The 22,011-nt window shown below is 42.8% G+C and overlaps 1 protein-coding gene across 8 annotated transcripts in view; it reads left to right on the forward strand.

The window, feature by feature from the left end:
* Window positions 1-22,011, forward strand: part of Rubcn (rubicon autophagy regulator) — a 66,848-nt gene that overhangs the window by 9,995 nt on the left and 34,842 nt on the right. Inside the window, exon 1 of one of the 8 annotated variants that reach the window (XM_010623974.3) lies at window positions 4,476-4,732. The exons of 6 other annotated variants lie outside the window; for them this stretch is intronic. In XM_010623974.3, coding sequence (XP_010622276.1) covers window positions 4,668-4,732 — 65 coding nt within the window. In that variant the 5' untranslated portion in view covers window positions 4,476-4,667. Of the gene's footprint in view, window positions 1-4,475; window positions 4,733-16,586; window positions 16,607-22,011 lie in introns of those variants that run through there. One more of the 8 variants, XM_033762545.1, reaches the window with a different exon arrangement.

The raw sequence follows: 22,011 nt of genomic DNA on the forward strand, positions 1-22,011 counted from the left end.
TCCTTCTTCTTCTTCTCCTCTCCTGAGTTCTTCTCATTCTACCCATTTTGCCAGTGCTTTCTGCTATAGGAGCTTTTTGGGGGGGGCCACTTTTCTGTAGCTTTTTATTCCTCCTCTATTTTGCTCTTTTTGTTTGTTCTAACCTTTTGCTGTTCTAGTCTTCTGCCTTTAAATCTTTGCATTCATTTGTTTATTCATTTAGCAAACAGTCTGAGTTTCTACTATGTGTGAGATAGTGGTAGAGTAGATACAAGAGACCCTGACAGACGTGGTTGCAGGTATAGCTGATGCGTTAGGACTGAGAAGCTCTGGAGGAGCCAGCCCGGCCAAGCTGCTCAGTGTAAAGGACCATTACTGCTCTGAATCCCTGATCATTAGTTTTCTTGGACCAGAAAACCTGCTTTGGAAAATGAGGACAAGAAGAGAAGTTCTTGGAGTTCACACCTTGAATGGTTTTGCCTTCCTTGAGCAGCATGGTGGGTTTCATCACCAGGCATCTAGATTCACTCACTGAATGACTTTATAGAATTTTCCAAAACTAAACATATTTATATAAACCACATAGTTTCCACTAGTTGGGTAGGAATTTGTTTTGTTTTGTTTTTTAAAGCTATCGATTTGTACTAAATAGATTGATGGTCTGGGAAACCTGAGAAGCCAGCTGGATTATTGTGTCTTGGGACTGTTAGGGAGCATCCTTCTCTCTCTTGAGGCTGCTCCTCTCTGCTCTGAGATGTGGAGTCCAGGCTGGATACTTTCTTCTCTCTTTCCAAGGAGGTCCCTTCTCCTAGCCCAGCTTAATCCAGCTAGAGGTGTAGGGAGCTGGGACAGGGAAAGAGCAAACGTACCTCAACTATTGACATTTTGTTCAATCCAGAAATAAATTTTTATTACTTTAATATTAGAACTTCTGAATTTATATGCTGGCAATTAATTGTAGGGCAACAATAAGCTTTCCTAGCTGGACACAGTGGCACATGCCTATAATCGCAGCATGTAGAAGGCTGAGGTAGGAAGATCACTGCAAGTTTGAGAGGCCAGCCTGGGCTACATAGCAAGTCCCTGTCTCAAAAAAACAGAAAACAACAGAAAAAGGCTTCCTATATAATTGAATAAACAAACCAATACTAAATACTTCAGGTACAAATGTTGCTGTAAAGACAAAATTTAAGTCAGATGATTAAAATTTGGCAAAAAAAAGTTTTTTGGTGGTTGGGATGGAACTCAGGGACTCCTGCATGCTGGCCAAATGATAAGCCACTCAGCTAAACCCTCAGCATGCAAAAGTGTTTAAAGTAAACTATGTGTGGCTAAAAGAAAAAGAATTTTGATAAATTAGTACATTTGATAAAGTCAATGAATTGGTCATTTGGCAAAGACTTATGGAAATACTAAACTACAGAGAAAACCAATTAAATTAAAAATGTGTTCAAAATTAATCATGGTAAACTAAGAAAACTCCATGTGAAACACTAAGCTTTTTATTACACCAGCCAGGATGCAATCATAGGAAAATAAAACCATACCAAGACCTGTGCCTATTTTTTACACATTCGCCTAGATAGAAGTTGCAAAAATAGTACAAAGAATACTCATTGACCCTTCACCTAGTTTTACCATTTATTAAAGTTTTGCCACATTTACACAAATACATAAGTAGATTATTTGTTGTTAACTGTTAACTGTTGTTACCTGTTATTTGTTGTTGTTGGACAATTTGAGAGGTTACAGAGATCATGATTCTTTAGACTGTATCATTGAAAATGTTCTTTAACACAAAATCTCTTTAAATAATACTTTTTAGGAATATAGGTAAATAAAAATAAATTTATAACAAAAGAAGTAATAGAATTATAAACAAGGATGCTGGGTGGGGAGGCTCACACCTGTAATCCTAGTACTTGAAAGGCTGAGGTAAGAGATTACTTGAGTTTGAGGCTAGCCTGGGCTACATAGTAAGTTAAAGGCCATCCTGAACTACACAGTGAGACCTTGTCTCAAAAAACAAACAAAGAAAACCCCCACAAAATTTTAAAAAGAATAATACACAAGGGATTTAGGATTATGACATTGTGGGATGAGGGAAGACAGAGGGATAGGATTGGGGTGTTTGTGGATGCATGGCTAATGTAGGTTATTGTCATATTTACCAGTCACTTTAAAGAAGGTACAATAGGGATGTAGCTCAGTGGTTCTGCTGCCTGCCTCCCAAGTGCAAGATCCCTAGTTCGATACCCAGTACCCGCACCCCAAAAAGTAAAAAAAATACATGTAAACCTGGACTTGGATGTATGAGGAAAATCCTGTTTTATAGAACTTTTATTACAGTTTTTGTTTTGGATCATGCTGTACTATTTTAAGATTGTACTGTATGCTCCAAAGCAGAAAATAGTGAAATCCCAATGACTAACACTACCCCTTTCTTCAAAGTGTAAACCTGGGGCAGGGGGATTTAGCTCAGTGGTGCTGCCCCCTGCTTCAAAAGTGCAATGTCCTGGGTCTGATTCCCAGTACAAAAAAAAAAAGTGTAATCCTTTGGTAGGAAAATATGAGAACACTTGAACAAAGAGTATTTTTATGTAAATAAAAATCATAATTTTCAGTGAAAGACTTGTCACTTAATTCATAGTGTTCATAAGTTTGAAAATTCCTAAAAGCCATGTTAAATCATTAGTTGTTCATGGAGTTATCTTTGATCTCTTCCTCTCTCTCACTTGCTATATCCAGACCTTCACAAGTTAATGCTGATCCTATCACCTTAATATCTTAATATTGTAATTTTTTTTTGAGACAGTGTCTTACTAAGTAGTCTAGGCTAGCCTTCAACTCACTACGTAGCCCAGGCTGGTCTCAAACTCAGGTTTTCCTTCTGTCTCAGCTTCCCATGTGGTGGAATTACAAGTGTGTGCCACCATGCCCAGCTTTTTGTTGTAATTTCAATATCCATGTTTTCATAGTCACTGCTCTGGTTCAGGACTGGGATTGCAAACTAGCAACCCATTGACCATTTTCTGCCCTATAGACAAACTTTGGCCTGTAGATGTTTATTTTTTAGGTCACACTATGTACCCGGGGATGGCCCTGAACTTTCAGTCTTCTTGCTTCAGCCTTTTAAGTGCTGGAACTACAGGTGTGCACCACCACACCCAGCTAAATTATTAAAAATTTTTTGCCAACATTTAACAAATTGGAAACTGTACTTAAAAGTACAGATTTCAGCTTTTGAAAACTCAGTATCTTCTAGCTCTAGGCCCTATTTTCCTATTTGACAACATTCAGTTACAGCTAAGGTGAGACTTCTTTTCTTGGACAAGGCCTTAACTTTTCAGTTTGAGAATTTTTGCCACTCTGTTTCTGGCATTACCTGTTCTGACTCTCTAAGGACTTCCAGTCTGTCTATTCTTTCAGCTTTCTCTCCAACATAATACATACCCATCTCCTCTCTACATTATTAAAATTAGGTTTCTAAGCATTATGAGCAAATCACTTCATTTGCATATCCTTAATATGCTGTATTCAGGATAAAATACCAACTCCTTAAAATGGCACTTAGTACTTCTGTTTGCTTGCATTAGAATGCCCACACCATTCTGTTCCCCACTGCTTCCCAGTTTTGCTTACTATTCAAAACCTGCAGTTCCCAAATGAGCACACTTCCTGGTATTTGCCTGATCTGTTCTCTACTTTTCTTCCCCTTTACTCTTCTTTGGGAGGTGGCTTTTTTTTTTTTTTTCCCCCACACACCAGGAATCAAACCCAAGGCCTCCCTGCCCAGCAGGCGCTGCACCGCCAAGCTACATGCCCGGCCCTCCCTTTTGCTCTTGATTAATTCTACTTATCCTTAAAAACTCTACTCTGACATGAATCCTCAAGGAAACCTTTCCCTTATTATGTGGACTTGGGAACCAAACCCAAGGCCTTCCACTGAGCTACATTCTCAGCCCTTTTTATTTTGTATTTCGAGACAGGGTCTTCGTATGTCAGTAAATTGCTCAGGTTGGAATCGAACTTGCTATCTTCCTGCTTCAGTCACCCAGAGTTCTAGGAGTACAGGCTTTAGCCACCACTCGCGGATATTCGGCTCTCCTTTTGCAATCCCAAAGCGACCTGTGCCCTTCAGAATTTGTGAGCTTTTCATTTAAATGCCCGAGTCTCCAAATACCATCAACAGGTGTTAAATTATGGGTGGGTTGAAGCGGATTAATCAGACTTGTATTAGACAGGCGTCATTTCCAGCTTTACACTTCTATATCTGGTTCTCTGGGTGAAGCGTAGCAGAGGTGCAATAGGATTCGCACGGACAGAGACTCCTCTCTGCTGACCGCCTAGGTTCCAGCCCTGGCGTAGAACCCCACGCACAACCCTGAGATCCGCAGTCCCCGGTGACTGCGAGCTCTGATTGGTTGAAGCGAAGCATGCCGGGGAGCGGCCCTGCCCCTAAGGGCTTGTTGGGAGTTGTAGTTCCTATAGCCGGAAATGAGGGTGGCAAGGAGAGAAACCTCAGCTGAGGCTAGCCGCCAGTGAAGCTGCTGACGCCTGGGTGTAGCGCATCCCTCGGAGCCCACCAGCCTCGGGTGCCACCGCTGTGCTTAGGGAGCTGGGGAAGCCCTGGCAGGCGAAACGAAAGGATCGCCTCTCCTCGGCCCGGAGCGACCTCGCAGCACCGGATGCGGCCGGAGGGAGCGGGAATGGATCTGGGTGGCTGCGAAGAGCGCCTGCGGGAGGAGAGCAGGTGGGCAGGGAGGGCGTGGGGATCGCGGCAGCGGGGTGGTGGGGAGGAGCGTCGGAAGTGGCGACCTGAGGGTGGCCGCTGCGGGGGACTTGTTGGGGAAGAATTCCAAGAGGAGGGACTGGCAGGGCGTGGAGAGGTCTGGGTTAGGGAGGGCGAGGTAGAAGGGGCAGGATTCGTGGAGGGCAGTTGAGAACGAATGGGTGACACTCAGATCCTGGATTGCTGGGCAGAAGGCGAATATTCAGGGTGCTGTGGTGAGTTTCTTAGGGGCTCAGTCTATAGGCAGGAGCAGGAGATAGGGCTAGTGCCCTGGTTGCAACTTGCTGCGACGGCAAGCTGGGCCAATATGAAGAGGGTGACGTGGTGAGGATTTCTGAGAGCAAAGGTGAGAGTTTACGAGTGGTTTAAGAAGAAGGTGAGACACGGAAGAGCGTGGGGAAGGAGTCGAGGAAGGCCTGTGGATGAAACGCGAGTTTGTAGGTGGATACTGGAGTTTGCTGCTAAGACCAGAAATTGTGTGCGTGCCCTTTTCAATGCTGAGTCCCTGTCAGAGTGGCAGGATCTTTGTCATTTCCTTTTCATCTCCAGACCTTTCACTTCTTCCCCACAATGCAAACTGAGCAAGTTCACATTTATTTGGAACTATTGTCAGGAAGCCTGAATCTTCTAGAAATTAGGCATGGGTGTGTGTGTAAGTGTGTGTGTCTTGCCGAGGATGGAACCCAGGACTTTGCACATGATAGCAAACGCTGTGCCACTGAGCTATACCTCCAGCCTCAGGACTTAAGATTTTATTTATTTATTTATTTTGGTACCGGGGATCAAACTCAGGACCTATGCTTAGGAGGCAGGAGGATTTAAGATTTTAAAAGCTACTATAACTAAATGATCAGTTGGAGTCTCATTAGAGCTTGCTTTATTAATTGATTTTAGGTGGGCCAGGGATTTAGCTCAGTGGTGCCGTGCCTGCCTTGCAAGCACAAGATCCTGAGTTCAATCCCTGGTACCAGGAAAAGAAAACAAAACAAAACAGAAGAAAAACTGGTCTTAGGGCCGGGTGTGTAGCTCATTGGTGGAGCACTTGCCTAATTCCCAGGGCTTCAATAAGTTCAAAAATTGATTTTAACCTCTTAAAGGCTGGGACAGGTTATAATAGGAATGTGACTTAAAGGACTCTTGTTTGACATTTGGAAACAATTTCAGGTACAGTGATGGTTTCATGAACAGGTGAGGTCCAAAAACTAGAGGCAGAATATTTATCTTTGAGAAAATATCCTCAGGGGAGAATTGAAATTTGTGATGGGTGAAGATTTTGTATTTTTTAAGGGTGACACCATTTTTATGTGCACAGATACTCTGGGGTCTCCTGAACAAAACCTGGACTGAGTGGATCTTGGGTTTGTGCCTGAGATCAGTGAATGATGTGCCCTAAGTGAAACTGACCACCTTACTTCCCCTTTTCATGCTTCAGTTTCTGCTTATGTATATTTGGGTATTTATTCTTCCTCCAGATGTCTGTGGAATGATTCATGTAAAAGATCCCCTGTAAGTTCTAAACAAATTTTAAGGTTATTTTGATTTTCCTTTTCTATTTCATATGGGTCAGGCTAGGTTCTCAGAAATATAAGTTCAATTTTTTTCTCTTTTTAGCTGGATCTGCATTATTTAACCTGTATTTACCATATTCTAGGCACTATTAAGAGCCTTGCAAATACTAACTTATTCTATTTTTTCAGTTGTATGAGGTAGGCACTATAATTAACCTCTTTTCAAAGCTGAGGCATAGAATAACCTGTGAAATCATACTGATGTTCATACCTAGGCAATCTGTTTTAGTCTGTACTTTTTTGGAGCCGGGGCATCAAACTCAGGACCTTGTACTTGGAAGGCAGGCGGTGGCACCATTGAACTAAGTCCCATGCCCTTGATATTCTAATATCAATCACTGCTATTTATCCCCAGGGGAAGCACAAGGGTATAGTAGGTTCTCTCCCTTTATAATTCTGGCCTTCAGTGAATGTATCAATTGTCCTCTATGTTGGCTCCTTGCTGTGTTAGCTCCTTGAGGGTGGCCCTGTCTAACTGCCTACAAGATATCTAATTAATTTACCTATCTGCAATACTCCCCCCTCTGAAGAAGTACCCCAAACTGCTGTGAGGGGGCAAAGGGTGAAGACAGCTCTGGCTACTTCCAGCTGAAGAGGGTCGTAGTTGTGATCAGCAGTAAGAGTTACTCTACAGAGAGTCTATCTAAAGCCTTCAGTAGGCACCTGGCATTGTCATCTTGGTAGCTGCGTAGCTTTTAAGTCTGGAGAAGACAAAGCCAAAGACAGTTAAGAATGCATGGGCCAAATTATAAGGTCGGCATCATTGCTATGAACAGCCAACAAAGAGGATAATAAGGAAAAGGTCCAAGGGATTTCAGAATCCAACAAAGAAGTCATTTTGTACTGTTTAGCAGTTATGAGCTGTTTATAAGGTTGATCTATAAAAGAAGTTAGCACATTTGTCATTGATTCTATTTGTATGACCACTTGGAGTTTGGCAGCCTCAAAGATGTAGGATCCTGTAGAAAAGGTTCCTTGTGTCTTGGATCTTGTAGACCTTGAGGGGCCAGGGCCAAAATATTGGCTGTCCTCATAGCCCAGTTACCTTTCTAGTTTTGGTCTCCAAACATTCTGGAAGCTTTGTCTTGAAATCCAGCAGCCACAGAGGAGGAAAGTGCCTTGAACCAAACACTTCGACCAGTAATCTTGGTGGAAGACCTCCAAAATTATATAGGGGGAAGAGATGTAACTCCCAAACATGCTAGATATCTGAAATGTGAGTTCGTGTTCTCTAAAATCAAAGGTTGAATTCTAGGAACAATGGAGGTTAAGAGTAGGAAAAATTTATTGAGGGAAAGAAAGCTTCTGTCTACGAGAGACAGTAGGGGGAGACTGGAAAGTGGGCTTCCCCCTAATCTATACTTTTAATATCTGTAATGTGCTGCCTCTTAGTATGCTAATAGTGAAAAAAATACATGATATTGTGTTAAATTTGATACCATCTGTGCCTGTCACTCAGGCCAGCAGAACAACTCCCTTGCAAGCATCCTTTCCTATGACTATGCTTGTCTCTTAGCCAAAGAACTTTGGTCAAAACTTAATTTTGGCAGTGAGATTTTCCCTGCAAAGTCATTCATATTGTAATTAAAGGCAATGCTCTGTTGGTACTTGTTTAACTGAGAATGTGTTGTTCAGTGGAGCTTCATGGTACTGATGGCCTCCTTAGCTCCAGACAGACAACTAGTAAACACATGCCTTGTGCCTGAGAATTGAGGCTTTGTGGCTGGATCACTGCAAACATTACCTTTCTGTGGTCACTACAACACCCAATTCAGAAACAATCTTCTGCTGAGATGACATCATTTTAATTTAGTTTATTTTTACAGAAAAAGCAGCAACATTTAATAAAGCTTTGCTAGTGAGAAGGAAAAGAGTGCAAGCGCAGATTGGGGTTAAAGATTTGAAGGGAGCAGGGCCTAGGATGCCTCCCACTGGGGCTTTCAGAGCATGATTGACAGCGTGACTGACAGGATTCTGAGTCCCCTCAGCTGTTTCCGTTGCACTTGTCTCCGCCTCCAGGTGGCTGCCCCAGGAAAAAGGTCAGGGGTTTGGCAGGGGTAAAGGGGAGGTGAGTCAGGGGAGCAGAGAGGAGTGGTCCCATAGCCGCAGTTCTATCTGTATTATTCTCGTCTGAGAGACCTGGTCCCCGAAAATCTGTAAGGGCTGATGAGGGAAGATTGTCCACCTTCTGTAGCTACTTCTGACTGAATAGGGGCACAGTGCTCTGCCTGATCTAGAGAACTAAGGGAGCCAAGCTGCTCCTCAGGGTTTCTTGATGAGCTGCCGATGTGGAGGTTGGTTTTGATCCTCAGTGAGGCCTTTTTTTTTTCCGGTACCATTAATTGAGCTCTTCATCTTGTGCTTGTGAGGCAGGTGGCCGAACCACTGAGCTAAATCCCCAGCCTAAGGCCATCTTATTCATAGGTTAAGGGGTGTTGAAGAAGAAGAAGAAGAAGATACAGATTTGACTAAGAGATTAAGTACAAATGGTTCAAATAGGTTATGAGAAGCATTATAAAAGTTATTGCTCCCCAGGGCCAGATAAACAGGTTGCATATTCCTGTCCAGTTTGCTGAAAGACACAACTAGGAATTAGTGCCACACAAGAAGAAATTGTCTCTAAGTCTCAAGAGAAATTATTTTCTTTTTTTCTTTCTTTCTTTTTTTTTTTTTTTTTTTTTTTTTTTTGGTACTGGGGATTGAACTCGGGTCCTTGCGCTTGCAAGGCAGGCCACCGAACTGCCGAGCTAAATCCCCAGCCCAAGACAAATTATTTTCAATAGTAAACATATGGGTAAACTGTGGCAAGCAAGAGAGTAGCAAAACTGGCTACACAAGGGTGCCAAGAGGGCTCCTGTTTCCTGTATGGGACTAATTTTACTTAGCAACAAAATGGGTTACTTATCTAACTCACCAGATTGGTTGGTGTTTTTTGAGACAGGATCTCACCATGTTGTTCAGGCTGGCCTTGAACTCACTATATAGCCCTAGGTGGGTTCGAATTTGAGGTGATCCACCTTCCTTAGCCTCCAGAATGCTGGGATTACTGGTGTGCATCACCAGGCCCAGCTGGTTGGTGTTTTCTTTGCTGGAAAGAAACGTGAGGCCATCTTTTGGTTCACAGGTGTACAAGATTTGTGGTCTGTTTCCTGGGGCCTCAGGTGGCTTAGGTTTTACCCTGGAGAGGCAAATCTAACAAGTATTGAGAGCTAGGGTCTATGAGGACAGAAAAGAAGACATCCTTGAGATCAAGGACAGAAACCAGTTTGTATCTCCCTGGATTTGTACAAGGAGGGTGAATGGATCTGCCAGTAGGGTGAATAGCTACACTGCTTCATTTTGATGATTCCGAGATCTTGCACAAGGCAACATTTTCTCAGTGGCGTGATCATTGTTGGTAAAATTGGTTTGTTGTACAGGGACTGGCATGGCATCAACAACTCTGTAGCTAAAAATTTATCAATTATGGAATTTACCCCCTACCTACTTCTCTTTTAACCCATTTATGCTGAAGACTGCATTTTTAAAAAATTTTTGCATAAAATTCATTTATGTTACCTAGAAACATTCAGGTTTCGAAGAGAAAAATATTTTGTTATGTTCCATTGTTATGGGTGCTCCAAAAAGGGAATACTAGGCATTGAAGGATTAAGGTAATACTGCCTTCTGTGAGGGTATAGTTTAGGGTCTATCAGCTGAATGATTACTGGATGGCTTTGACAGCCCTCCACGGGGTACCATCGTACCATGGGTAGGGATCAACTTCCGGCAGAGAATCGGGCCCAGTGGAGCCAAGCTGGATGGGTCCCTGGCACCTAGGACAAGGGGTGCCAGAGTTTAAGTGGTAGATTGGCTCTGAGGAAGAAGAGTGTATCTCTTCTGATTACTGGTGAGGGACACTTTGGTGTTACCACGAAGGCAGCTTGGAAAAGGAAATCTCCCAGTTGGCAGTTGAGAGTCAGGGTAGAGACAACTGAAAAGTAAACTCATTCAGGATTCACAGAAATTGGGGAATGGGATGATAACTCACCCCCAATAACAAGTTAGCGTTGAGTTAAGATGCCCCCATATTGCAAAGAAGTACAGTGTTTGCCTGCTGCATCCACAGTTCCCTGAGCCTGTGGTAAGGTGATGGAGATGTCCTTGTGTTGGGACCACACAGCCCACCTTGGGCACTGTCATTCGCTGGCCACTATGGTGGTGGATGACCTTGTCCCTTCCTAGAAACGATAGCAGTCACTCCTTCAATCCAGGGGTCATCATCCATGTTCAGACAGGCCTGGTAAGGACTAGGAGCTTTTGAGGGCACTCCCTTGCCCAGTGCCCTGGTTGCTTGTACTTGAAGTATTCAGATTTGCTTCCATCACTCTTTGGATTAACTGGGTTCCCCTTGGTGGTGCAGGCTTTATTATGAGCCTTTATTAAGGCCAGGATGGCTTTAACCTGCTTTTTTTTCCTTTCTCAACTCCCACTTTTTCTCTTCTTCATCAGAGTTGTTGAAGACCATATAAACCACATCGACCAATTGACTTATTCCAGCTTGTGGACCCCATTGGAGTTTGTGTTATCTGGAACTGACTGGCTAATAAAACCCTGTCTCATGATAATTTGGGCCCCTGTAGACTCCAGTATTTATAGAGCACCACTTCAAACCAGTGCAGGAAAGCGCTGGATTTTCATCAGAGCCCTGATTGATGGTCCCGAGCTTCTCATAGTTTACAGGCTTGGGCATACCCTGGTGCATATCTGCTAAGATGGCCAGTAGGAATAACCTCCTTTTGCTTTCTCCACCCCCAATTTATAATCCCACCCAGGGCCTTCTTGGGGCCCAAATAATGTGTCAGTTGGCTGGTTGTCATTGGGTACAGCTGCAAAGACTTCTACATTGGCCTATCTTGCAGCTTTTATAATCCTTTCTTCTATCTATTGCTGTGTAGCAAGAAACCAGGATGAATTGGACATCTTGCCAGGTCAGATCAAAAGCCATTGTCAGAAGGAATCTGTTGACAAATTCTTCAGGATCCTCAGAGAATTTCCCAGTTTCTCTTTGCATTGCTGAATATCCATGACTGGAAAAGGACCCTGAACTCAGACAGTACCATCTGTTACACCTACCACTTCTTGAAGGGGTAGAATGGTGGCAGGCTTAGATGTGGAGCTCCCTGAGCCATATACTAGACAGACGGGGGCCTAGTCTAGGGTGGGCGTGGGGTGGTCTCTATCCTCTGGGGGAACTGATGGTGCAAGTTGGGAAGGAGATAGCCTGTGCGGGATCAAATATGTCTCAGTGGCTGAGGCAGTCCCTGTGTGAGTCGAGGTCTCCATGGTCTTCATGCCTCTTTTTTACCTCCTGGCTGCCGTTGCCAAGAATGTTACCATGAAGAACAGAGTCTGGGATGGGGTTCCAAGTTTTTGTGCACAACAACAACAAAAAAAAACATTGGATGTTTCATACAACGCTATGAAAAAAGCAGCTTAATAAAGCTGAAATAGGGAGGTGTGCTCAGAGCTAGCCAGTAGAAAGGAGAACGGCATGAGCAGAAGAAGGGAAGGGTGGCACAGGAGGGAAGGAAAAATGGCCTGATTTGGTTTTTTTGAGACAGCTCAGGCTGGCCTCAAATCACTGTGGAGCCCAGGCTGGCCTTGGACTTGTGGTGATCGTCCTGCTTCAGCCTCCCAAGAGCTGCAGTTACAACTGTGTGCCACCGTGCTTGGCTGAGGTGACATCATTTTTAAGCATGAAAGATACAGTTTTTCCGTATATTTTCTTTTTTCTTTGTTTTTTTGGTACCTGGGATCTAAAAAGGCTGGCCTCAAATCACTGTGGAGCCCAGGCTGGCCTTGGACTTGTGGTGATCCTCCTGCTTCAGCCTCCCAAGAGCTGCAGTTACAACTGTGCCACTGTGCTTGGCTGAGGTGACATCATTTTTAAGTATGAAAGATACAGTTTTTCCGTATATTTTCTTTTTTCTTTGTTTTTTTGGTACCTGGGATCTAACTTGGACCTTGTGCTTGCCAGACAGGCAGCAGCACCACTGAGCTAAATCCCTGGCCCTTCGGTATTATTTCTGAAAGCAATTGACACAGTGAAATGTGCATAAGCTTCAAAGTCATAGACCTGCCTTTGAATCCAGCTTTTCTGCTTGTCATGGTCAGGTTACTTATCCTGTTTGAATGGGAATAATGCCTTCCAGCCTGGACCATGTGAGAATTTGATAAAAGAGTGTGCACGAATCTGATAGGGTGCCTGGGGCTTACTAAGTGCACAGGCTTATCTACTTCCTTCCAATCTCCAGTTTTCTTGAAACATGGTGGATTTGTGCTCCCCAGGTTGCTATAGGCAGTGGTGGAGTTTGTCCTTTCTCCCCCTTCCACGGCCCCTCGATCTGAGTTGAGCACACTGAGGACTGGGATGTTAACCACTTTTTTTTTTCCCACCCTAGGAGTATAGTTATGTCAGAGGTTCCCCTGTTGTTTTCCCTCTGGATAACTAGCTTCTAGCAAAATGCCATAGTGGTAAGGGATGATACTTAACTTCCCTAGAGTGTCCTAAATGCCAGTTTGGAGGTAAAATACCTGGCCATTGCTTTGCCACCCTGAACTGCCTTTGGCTGTGGAGTTTGCATCTGGGCTTGGAATTACATGTGTTACTCTCTTTTTATTATAGTCATCTAGATAAAGTAAGAATTTAAGTAGCAAGACTCTTTCTAGTATATGAACTGAGGTCGTTCAGCTGGCAGAAGCCTTCTCCTCCCTCTTAGCTCAGTTACCAACTTTCTTCCACTTGATCAACCAAGCCAGGACCTCAGAGTGAAATTTGATATTTCTCTATTTCCCATAATTAGGCAGTCACTAGGTTCTGTGAATTCTCTTCCTCTTTTTTCTCTTGAAGCCTCCTTTTTTCTCCTTTTGTACAATACATAGTTTGTGTCTCCCCAAACCCAAAGCATAGCATTGCTTCAGGCATGGCCTCATCTAGGTGCTCAAAGTTAAGGGTTTGTCCCCATCTCTGCTTCCTGATGTGTTGGTTTCATTCTCAGGCAGACTTAATTTAGCAAACCAAAAAGAAACCAAACAGAACAGAACCCTGGGGACCAGCTCTTTTTTTGCACTGCTTTGAATTGTTTCCCATTCCTGTGATGAAAGTATGGAAGAAGCTGTGGGTCAGGCCTAAATTATGTGTCTAGCACAAGATCCTGGCCAGACCCTAGGATCGTTGGAGACCTTGGTCTCATGGTCTAGACCACATGGTCTAGGAAAAGTGGTAGAGTGGTTCCCCTGGGGAAAACCAGAGTTCTGTGACCAAAATCAAGGGCCATGAATTCTTGCAAATATAAACAGTGAATTCAAGCCAGGTGTGGTGGTGCCTACCTGTGATCCCAGCACTTGGGAGGCTGAGACAGGAGGATGGCTGTGAGCTGGAGGCTAACCTGGGCTACATAGCAAGACTCTGTCTCAAAAAAATAAATAAATAAAACAAAACAGTTATAGTATTTTGCTCAGGAACGTTCATTGGTTTTCCCATTGGAAACAATACAGTCAGAACTCATCCTAGCATTCAGTTTGCATGGTCCTCCCTAAGAAGCTCCTAGTTACAGAATCATGACATCATCCTCGCCTTTTGCATTCTTGATTCTGTACACTCCCTTCAACATCCCCCTCTGCCTGGACAGCTGAGTCATCCTCCAAGTGACACTCCTTGAGAAGACATCCCTGGTGTGTCCTTACCGTCTTCTTGTCAAGGCATTGCTCACGTCATAGCTACTGTAGTTATATGACTGCCTGTTTTCCTCATTACATCGCACATTCCCTGGGAGATGGGGACTCTTCTTCTTTAACCACCATAACCCCAGGGCCTAACACATTGCTTGACATGGAGTTGGTGTTCAATGAACATTTGTTCACAGAATGAAAACATGTGCCTGCAATCCCAGCACTTGGGAGGCTGAGGCAGAAGCCTGGCTCCCAGTTCAAGGCCAAGCTAGAATACATAGTGACACCTTGTCTCAAAAAAGTAAAAAGCAGTAACACCCCATTAACAGCAGTTTGGTTGTGCCTCTTACAGTTGGGCAGGTGCCATGGGTACATTTGCTATTGGCAGGGCCTCTTTTTTTCTCCCTTCTCTCCTTTCCTTATTTCCACATTTATCTTCATTTACTGTTTTTATCCCTTTCCCTTTTCTCTTTGTGCTATGGCTTGACAATTTATGTAGAACAAGTAACAAAGCAGGATGATCACATGAGTTTTGAGCAGTCCAATACCAATAGTTCAATTATTAGGACAAAAAAGGCCGGGAAACGTAGCCTTGAACTTTTGAGAAAAGCTGCTATTGTCAGAACCCAGAGTGGGGAGGGTGAATAAGCTGACTGCAGAACCCTAGCCTGAGCTTTTCTCCATGTTCTTTCTCCCCACAGTGGTTTCTACTTCTTACCGCTTTGTTGTTTTCTTTTTCTTTTCTTCTTAAAAAAAAAAACTTGCACAAGTTTCACCAGTCTGTCTGGGTGACTGTAGTCCTGAAGTGCCCACTATGATTGCCATTAGCCACAGGGGAATTTAAATTCCGAGTTTTAAGTATTATTAGGAGGAATGGGACAGGGGCAGTTGTGCTATGGGGGAATTTCACAAAGGAATCACAATGGGTCAGATTATTTAGATCCTCTTTGAGAGGAGGTTGCACTAGGGCCCTAGGAATTAAATTTAAATTAATTAAAATCGAATCAGATTTACAATTTCAGTTCCGTACTCACACAATTCTGATTTAAAGTTTTCTGTTTATTTTTTTCCTGAGCTGGGGATTGAACGGAGGGGCCTTGCACATGCCAGGCAAGCCCAGTAACCTTGGAGCTGCACCCTCAGCTCCAGATTTCAAGTTCTTCAAAGTCTCAGTGGCTGGTGGCTGCCATACTGGACAGTGCAGATAGACAACACCCAGCATCACAGAAGTTCAGTTCTGCAGGGCTGTGGTAGATGTTAATCTGCATTTTTCTGGAAACAGCTATCCCAACGTGCTTACATATTTTTAGGTCCTCTGGCTCAGCCTCACTGGAGTTTAATACACACTTGAATGGGAGGAGGGAAAGTTGTTAAAGGAAATTCAAAGTTGTAGTAACTAAATAGAGAATTAGCAAATTACCTTAGAAGGTCCGTGGGATAGCTGGGAATGGTGGCACACATCTATAATTCCAGCAGGGAGGCTGAGGCAGCAGGATCACTGGGAGTTTGAGGCCAGCCTGGGCTACACAGTGAGTTCAAGGCCAACCTGAACTACATTGAAAAATCCTGTCTCTCAAAACAAAACAAAAACAAAAAGTTTGTGAAACTCATAGTCCCCTGTGAAAGAGATGATTAATGTTTGACTAGATAATAGCTAGTAGAATGCCGTCATTCTTTTCTTTTGATTCCAGGAATGGAACTCGGGACCTTATGCTTGCAAGGCAGGCACAGTGCCCCAGTGCCCCTGCCCCTTTTCTAAGGGCTTTGTTACCATATGAGTTCTCTTATTTAGTTGCATTTGAGAAGAAAGCCAGAGTAACCTGTGTTACTCAGATTTCCATCTCTATGACAAAATACCTGCGACAATCAACTTATAAGAAGCAAAGAACAGGCATGGTGGTGCATGCCTGTGATCCCAGCACTCTGGGCAACTGATTCAGGAGGATTGCAAGTTTGAGCCCAGCCCGGGCAATTTAGCAATTTAGTGAGACCGTATCTCAAAATAAGAAAACAAAGGGCTGGGATGCAGCTAAGTGTGAAGGCCCTGGGTTCCATCTCCAGTAGCCCCTTTCCCCCAGAAAAACAAAATGGAAGGAGAGTTTTATTTTGGCTCACAGTTTCAGAGGTTTTAAGTCCGTGGTCCCTCGGCCTTGTCACTTTGGGATGGTGTGTGATAGACCAGAGTGATCGAAAGTGCTTCTTGGAGCAGAGCTGTTTAGTTCATGGTGGAAAAAGGAAGTAAAAGAAGAGAGGGAGGCGATGGGGTCCCAGGACCCCCTTCAGAGGCAGGACCCCAGTGACCTCGATTTTTCCTCTAGGTCACATCTCAGGGCCCACCTCTCCCCTACACAACCTCAGCTGGGGACCGGGCCTTTGGAAAAAGGTGCTTGGAGGACATTGAAAATCCAAAGCAGAATAGAGCCAAATACTCCTACCTTCCGTCAAGGCCGTGGTTTTCTTTCTGCTTGCTCAAGAATCCTTTAAAGGAGAGTCTTACAACATGGAGATTTCATCTTTCCAGAAAGAATGACCATCCTCAAGAAGTCAAACCCTGGTGAGATTGTGGGGAAAAGGAAACTTTCTCCATTGCTGGTAGAAATGTAAACTAGAACAACTACTATAGAAATCAGTATGGAGATTCCTCAAAAGCTAAAGATAGAAATTCCATTCATCACAGCTATTCCCCTTCTAGGTATCTTCCCCAAAGAGTTAGAAACATTGTACTATAGTGATCCATGCAGCATGTTTATAGCAGCACAATTCCTAACAGTTAAATCTTGGAGACATCCTATGTGTCCATCAACAGATGAATGGATAAAGAAAATGGTGTTTATACCCAGTGGACCACTACGCTGCCATAAAGACGGATGAACTTGAGTCATTTGTAGGAGATCGGGTGCCCCGTGAGACCATAATGTTAGGTGAAGTAAATCAGACACATGAGCTTAAATATGGCATGGTTACTCTTCTATGAGAAATTGAAAGTATAAATAACAAAATAAAAGATCAATAATAGGAAACAGAGGTAGTGTTTTTGCAAAAGAGAAGGGGAATTACCAAAGGAAGGATGGGGGCGTGAGAAAAGAATTAAGACGAGTTAGGTGCCTGCACCAACTCCCTATAAGGAACGTGATAATTAAATACAGCAAACATGGACTAATGACTGATGAAAATAAAAATTGAAAAAATAAGAGAATTTCAATTTTTTTGAGGGCTTTTTTTTCCTCTCTGTTCCATTTTTTAATCTATGGTCATGTTGCTTGCTGGCCAGATAATATAGTCTATGCTACACTCTTGTTTTAGAGGATTTCTTGACATTTTTTTGTGTGTGCCTTAGTGTGAGGCCAATTTCTGTGAATATTCTAGGGATGCTTTTCAGTAGAGTTTTATAGGATATTGCTTTCCAGAAGTAATAGGCCAACTTTATTAATTAGGTATAATTTAGCTCTCCTAATAATTTTTTGTTTTCACAATTTAAATGTTAAGCCCCATTGCTTTTTTCTTTCCATTTTTGCTTTTCTATTAATTTTATACTTTTTGCAGGTTTTTGTTTGATTTTGAGGTATTCTAGGGATTGAACCCACGGCCTTGCCCTAAGCTACGTACCCAGACCTTTTTATGTTTTGAGACAGAATCTCACTGAATTACCCAGGCCTGACTTGGATTTGCCGTCCTTTCCCAGCCTCCTGCATGGCTGTGATTATAGGCAGGTGCCCTGTACCTGGCTCATTTTCCGCAATGTTTGATAGGTGTGTGTGTATTATATAGAATGTTTTATGTATTTTGAAGCCATGATATCAGACTATGTCCTCATTATTCTGTTTTTGTCTTTTGAAATGATTCTGGCCTTGAATATAACCTTGATATTAACATCATAGTTTCTTACTATCTTTTCCTTTGATGGACTCTTTCATTTAAATGGTTGAGGAGTGAAAGAGTGCTTGTCTAGCATTAGTGAGAGACTGTGCTTCATCCCAGCATCACACACAAAAATTTATGTTTATCCCATTGATTATTTTTACCTTATACCTGTTTGTTGTTATTATTGCCCAGGCTGGGCTCAAACTTGTCATCTCCTGCCTCAGCCTCCTTAGTGCTGGGATTACAGGTGTGTGCCGATACACCTGCTTATCATCTTTTAAAAATTACCTTTGTAATGTTTTTGCTGTGTCCTTCCCTTCGCAATTTTTAATGTAGTTTGGTTTTAGTTCTAATAATAGTTACCTTTTACTTTCAAGTATTTTACCTAGAACTGAAGCCTGAAACCTCAGTTTTCCTTCTGTGTTTTTGGTTCCGGAGTGGCTTTGTATGCCTCCTTTACCTTGTTTCTAAAGCATTCTGCCACCCAGACAATATATACAGCAAAGTGATTGGCTTCTTTACTTGCTACACAAAATCAGTCTTATTGTTATGCAGTCAAACCTTGTGCATTTGAGTCCCTGCCAAGGACAAGGCACCTCTAGTGTTGAAGTTTATGCTGCTTCAATGCAGGTGCTGGGAGCCTAAGCAGGGCCTTGGAGTCTGCTCACCTAGAGGCATCTGACCTTTGCTTAAGAATTTTTGGCAGTACTTTTTCTGCAGTGGAATAAGTAAGGAGCTTTTATTCTCAGTGCCCTTCCTGATATAGTTGGATTCATGAGATCAATACAGTGGGAGTTGTTCAAAGGGTGAAAAGGTCAGAGAAAAGGAAATACTACTATCTGCTCCATGATGATGCTTTCTGTAGACCATCAGTTATACTTTACTCTGAGAGGCAGTTATTATTTCCATTTTACAAGAAGGGAACTGAAACTAGAGTGCACATCTAGTTTATAGAGAGCTAAGATTCACATTCAGGGTAGCTAGACTGGGATGCTTATTCTCTTTCCACTGCATGCCATTTTTTATTTAAAAAAACACAGGTAATAGAAAAAAACAAACCATGGCTGCTTTCCTTGAGGAAACAAGACTGCCATTAGTGTACAATGTTCATGTAGTATGAGGAGGAAGGGCCCTTGACAGCGTGTATGAGAATCTAACAAAGGAATTCCCAGTGGGGCAGGTCTGCGGGGACAGAGTCCCAGGAGGAAGGGTGAGGCTGGCATGCTTGTCACAGAGCATGCACAGAGTAGACTCGATTCACACCAAGGAACACTGGGCCGGAAAGTTGGTGTTTGAATCTGTACTGAGAAGTCTGCATGTTGCCTGTGGCTAGCGTAATTCTAGGACAAGGGATTCTCCCACCCTCTGTTAAATCTGCTCATTGTTGAAATACGGAAAATTCAGTATCACCTAAATTCACTATGCTGCTGAGGCATATTTGTTAGGCAGCCTGCGGCTCTGTCCTCCTTACTTCCTGCTGGGTGTGACGAGTCCACGGTGGGCCATTAAGGGGTTGGCACCGAGAATGGCCAGGTGTCCCTGGGTGTCCCGGAGCGAGAGACCGCATCATGAAGGCAAAGATATGTTTTTTTCTGTGAGGATGTTTTTCATCTAAAAAGCAGCATAAATAAAGTATGTAGTCTATAAGTTAAATACTATATAATAAAAACCCCAGAAAATATATAGCAATAAGAAGAAATATCAAACACAAATTAAGTGTGGAAGTCTTGCTACCTCATTGTTAGCACTAATTTTTTTTTTTTCATTATCTTTGCCTCTTGCACGAGGAGGAACCCATTACTTCTTTCCTGGAAGTGCTTTCTGGCACTTCAAGTCTCAGAGGTTTGCCTGACCGCTGGCTTTCATCGTACGAAGACCTTGACACGCGGATATTCGAAAACTCCTGCGTGGCACTTTCCAGTTTCTTGTTTGAGCATTGCTGCTTTATTAACAGTTCTCTTCTCTATGTTGGCCTCCCATCACCAGAGATAACCACAATGAGTGTATTTGTTTTCAGTATTTATATGTTGCAATCATAAATGTAATTTTATATCTGTTTTTAATACTTCAACGTGTTATTTAACCTTGGAAGCTGTTTAATCAAAAGTTTCAGTTCTTTCATGCATGTGGGGTTTTATTGTGCAGTTATCATATCTCTCTCCCCTCCTTCGGGGAGCAAATCATTACTTGACTGGTACAATCTGACCTTCAGCTGTGATCTCAGATAATAGTTTGACCTGTTCTAGATTCCTGGCACCCTGTGGGAGGTTAGGGTATTAAACCAGAACTGTTTCCTTTCACCACTAAGGACAGCATCTGGGGATGAATGATTCAGCAAATATATTTCTTACATTGACTCTCGTGCATAGTTATTTTCACTTATTATTTATGTATTTAAGTTATTTTTAGTGATTAGTTATTTTTAGCTATCTGGTGAACAACTTTTAAAAAGTGGTAGCCTTTATTCTTGCATGTCACTTCTTATTGTGACTTGAAAAGCTTAACACTGAGTTAACATTGACGAGAACTGAGTTATGTAAGCAATTCCTGATCCTCCTTAAAGGAGGAAGTCAGAATCTTCCCAGAAGAAAATCGGTGGACTTTATTCTTAAAGATAGGCTTCCTCACGAGGTGATGAAAATGATTTATGTGGAGAAGGAATTTATGCTCTCCCCTGCCTCAGGCCACTTCCTCCTTGGCAGGGTAAGGTCCTTAAAAAGACAAGCTTTTAATTTAAAATGAACAAGGGGGACCGTTAGGTGCGAAAGTATCTCTTCTAAGAGCTCCTCTTAGCTTAAATATCCTTCAGAGGCCCAGCTGTGCCTAGGGAAAGGTTACATGTGCGTGCCGGGTAAGGCCACCTACAGAATTGTTACCAGACATTTGTAATCTAGGCAAAACTGTTCTCATTTGCTGAAAATGTGAAAGAATAGGACAAAGATGCTCGATCTGTTCTCCATGATCTGTTTACTTGCATCTAGGATTCAGGCAGGGATGGATTAATCCAACCACTGTCAACAGGCTTCACTTGAATTGAGTATCTTAACTCTGACAGTGATCAGTGTTCCATTAGGACAGAAGATCTGAAAATGCTGAAGACATGAACAGATTCCCTACGTAAATCAATTTTTAAATTTTTGTTTTTATTAGTACCTGTTTGCAGTGCATAATGATTACATTCACGGTGGGGAGTTGGTCACAGGTACATAATACCTCTCAATTTTTTTTCATCCCTTTCCTAATTTTTTTGTTTGTGTGTTTTAGTTTTTGTTTTTTGGTACCAGGGATCGAACTCAGGACCTTGTGCTTGCAAATCAGGGGGCAGAACCGCTGGACTAAATCCCCAGCCCCATTTTCTTAAGTTTTTTACAAATGTCTACTTTTCTTCTCTATGAACAGATACCAAATATAGACTCTTTGGTGTATTGTCAAATAAGAGCCACATTCTTTTGTAACTTTGGCATCTCAGAGACACTTTATCATCCAGAGGAAGTTTTGAGATTTGATACCCAAAGTTTCCAGGATTCCAGTGCTCTTTGTATAATTTCGGAAGCAAAGCCCTGGGATGATAGGGTGTTTGATGCCTGCTTTTGCACTTTATGCTCAGACAGTGAACATTATGAGGTAAATATAGGACGCGTCAGACCACAGATATGCAGTGTCACCTGTTGAGCCAGACTGGCTCTCAGGCCGGAAAGACTTGCTGGTAGCCCTTTGGGATGTGCACTGTGGCAGTGGGCTAGGCCACGGCGTTAGCCCTGACGTGGAGGAGTTGCAGAGCCATTTAGCAAAAGTCGGCCCCTATGATGGCAATTTCTCGCAGTATGATCCTAAGCAACACTGGGGTAACCACCTTGGTCCCATGTGCATTGTAATTATCTTCTGATGCCACCCAGATCTGGCATAGAAATAGAATGAGAGACGTCTGTTGCCTCTGATGTTAAATGGAATAGGGTTATGAATATTTCATATCTCGCAATTCAAATACATTTGTTTTTTTCAGACAGAGTCTATGTAGTTCAGGCTGGCCTTGAACTCACAGCTAGGGTTATAGATGTGTGCCACCACACTAGGCTTCAAATGCATTCTTGATCACAA

Source organism: Fukomys damarensis, unplaced genomic scaffold, assembly GCF_012274545.1.
Source record: "Fukomys damarensis isolate Sample0158 unplaced genomic scaffold, DMR_v1.0_HiC HiC_scaffold_12, whole genome shotgun sequence".
Taxonomy (NCBI): Eukaryota; Metazoa; Chordata; class Mammalia; order Rodentia; family Bathyergidae; genus Fukomys; species Fukomys damarensis.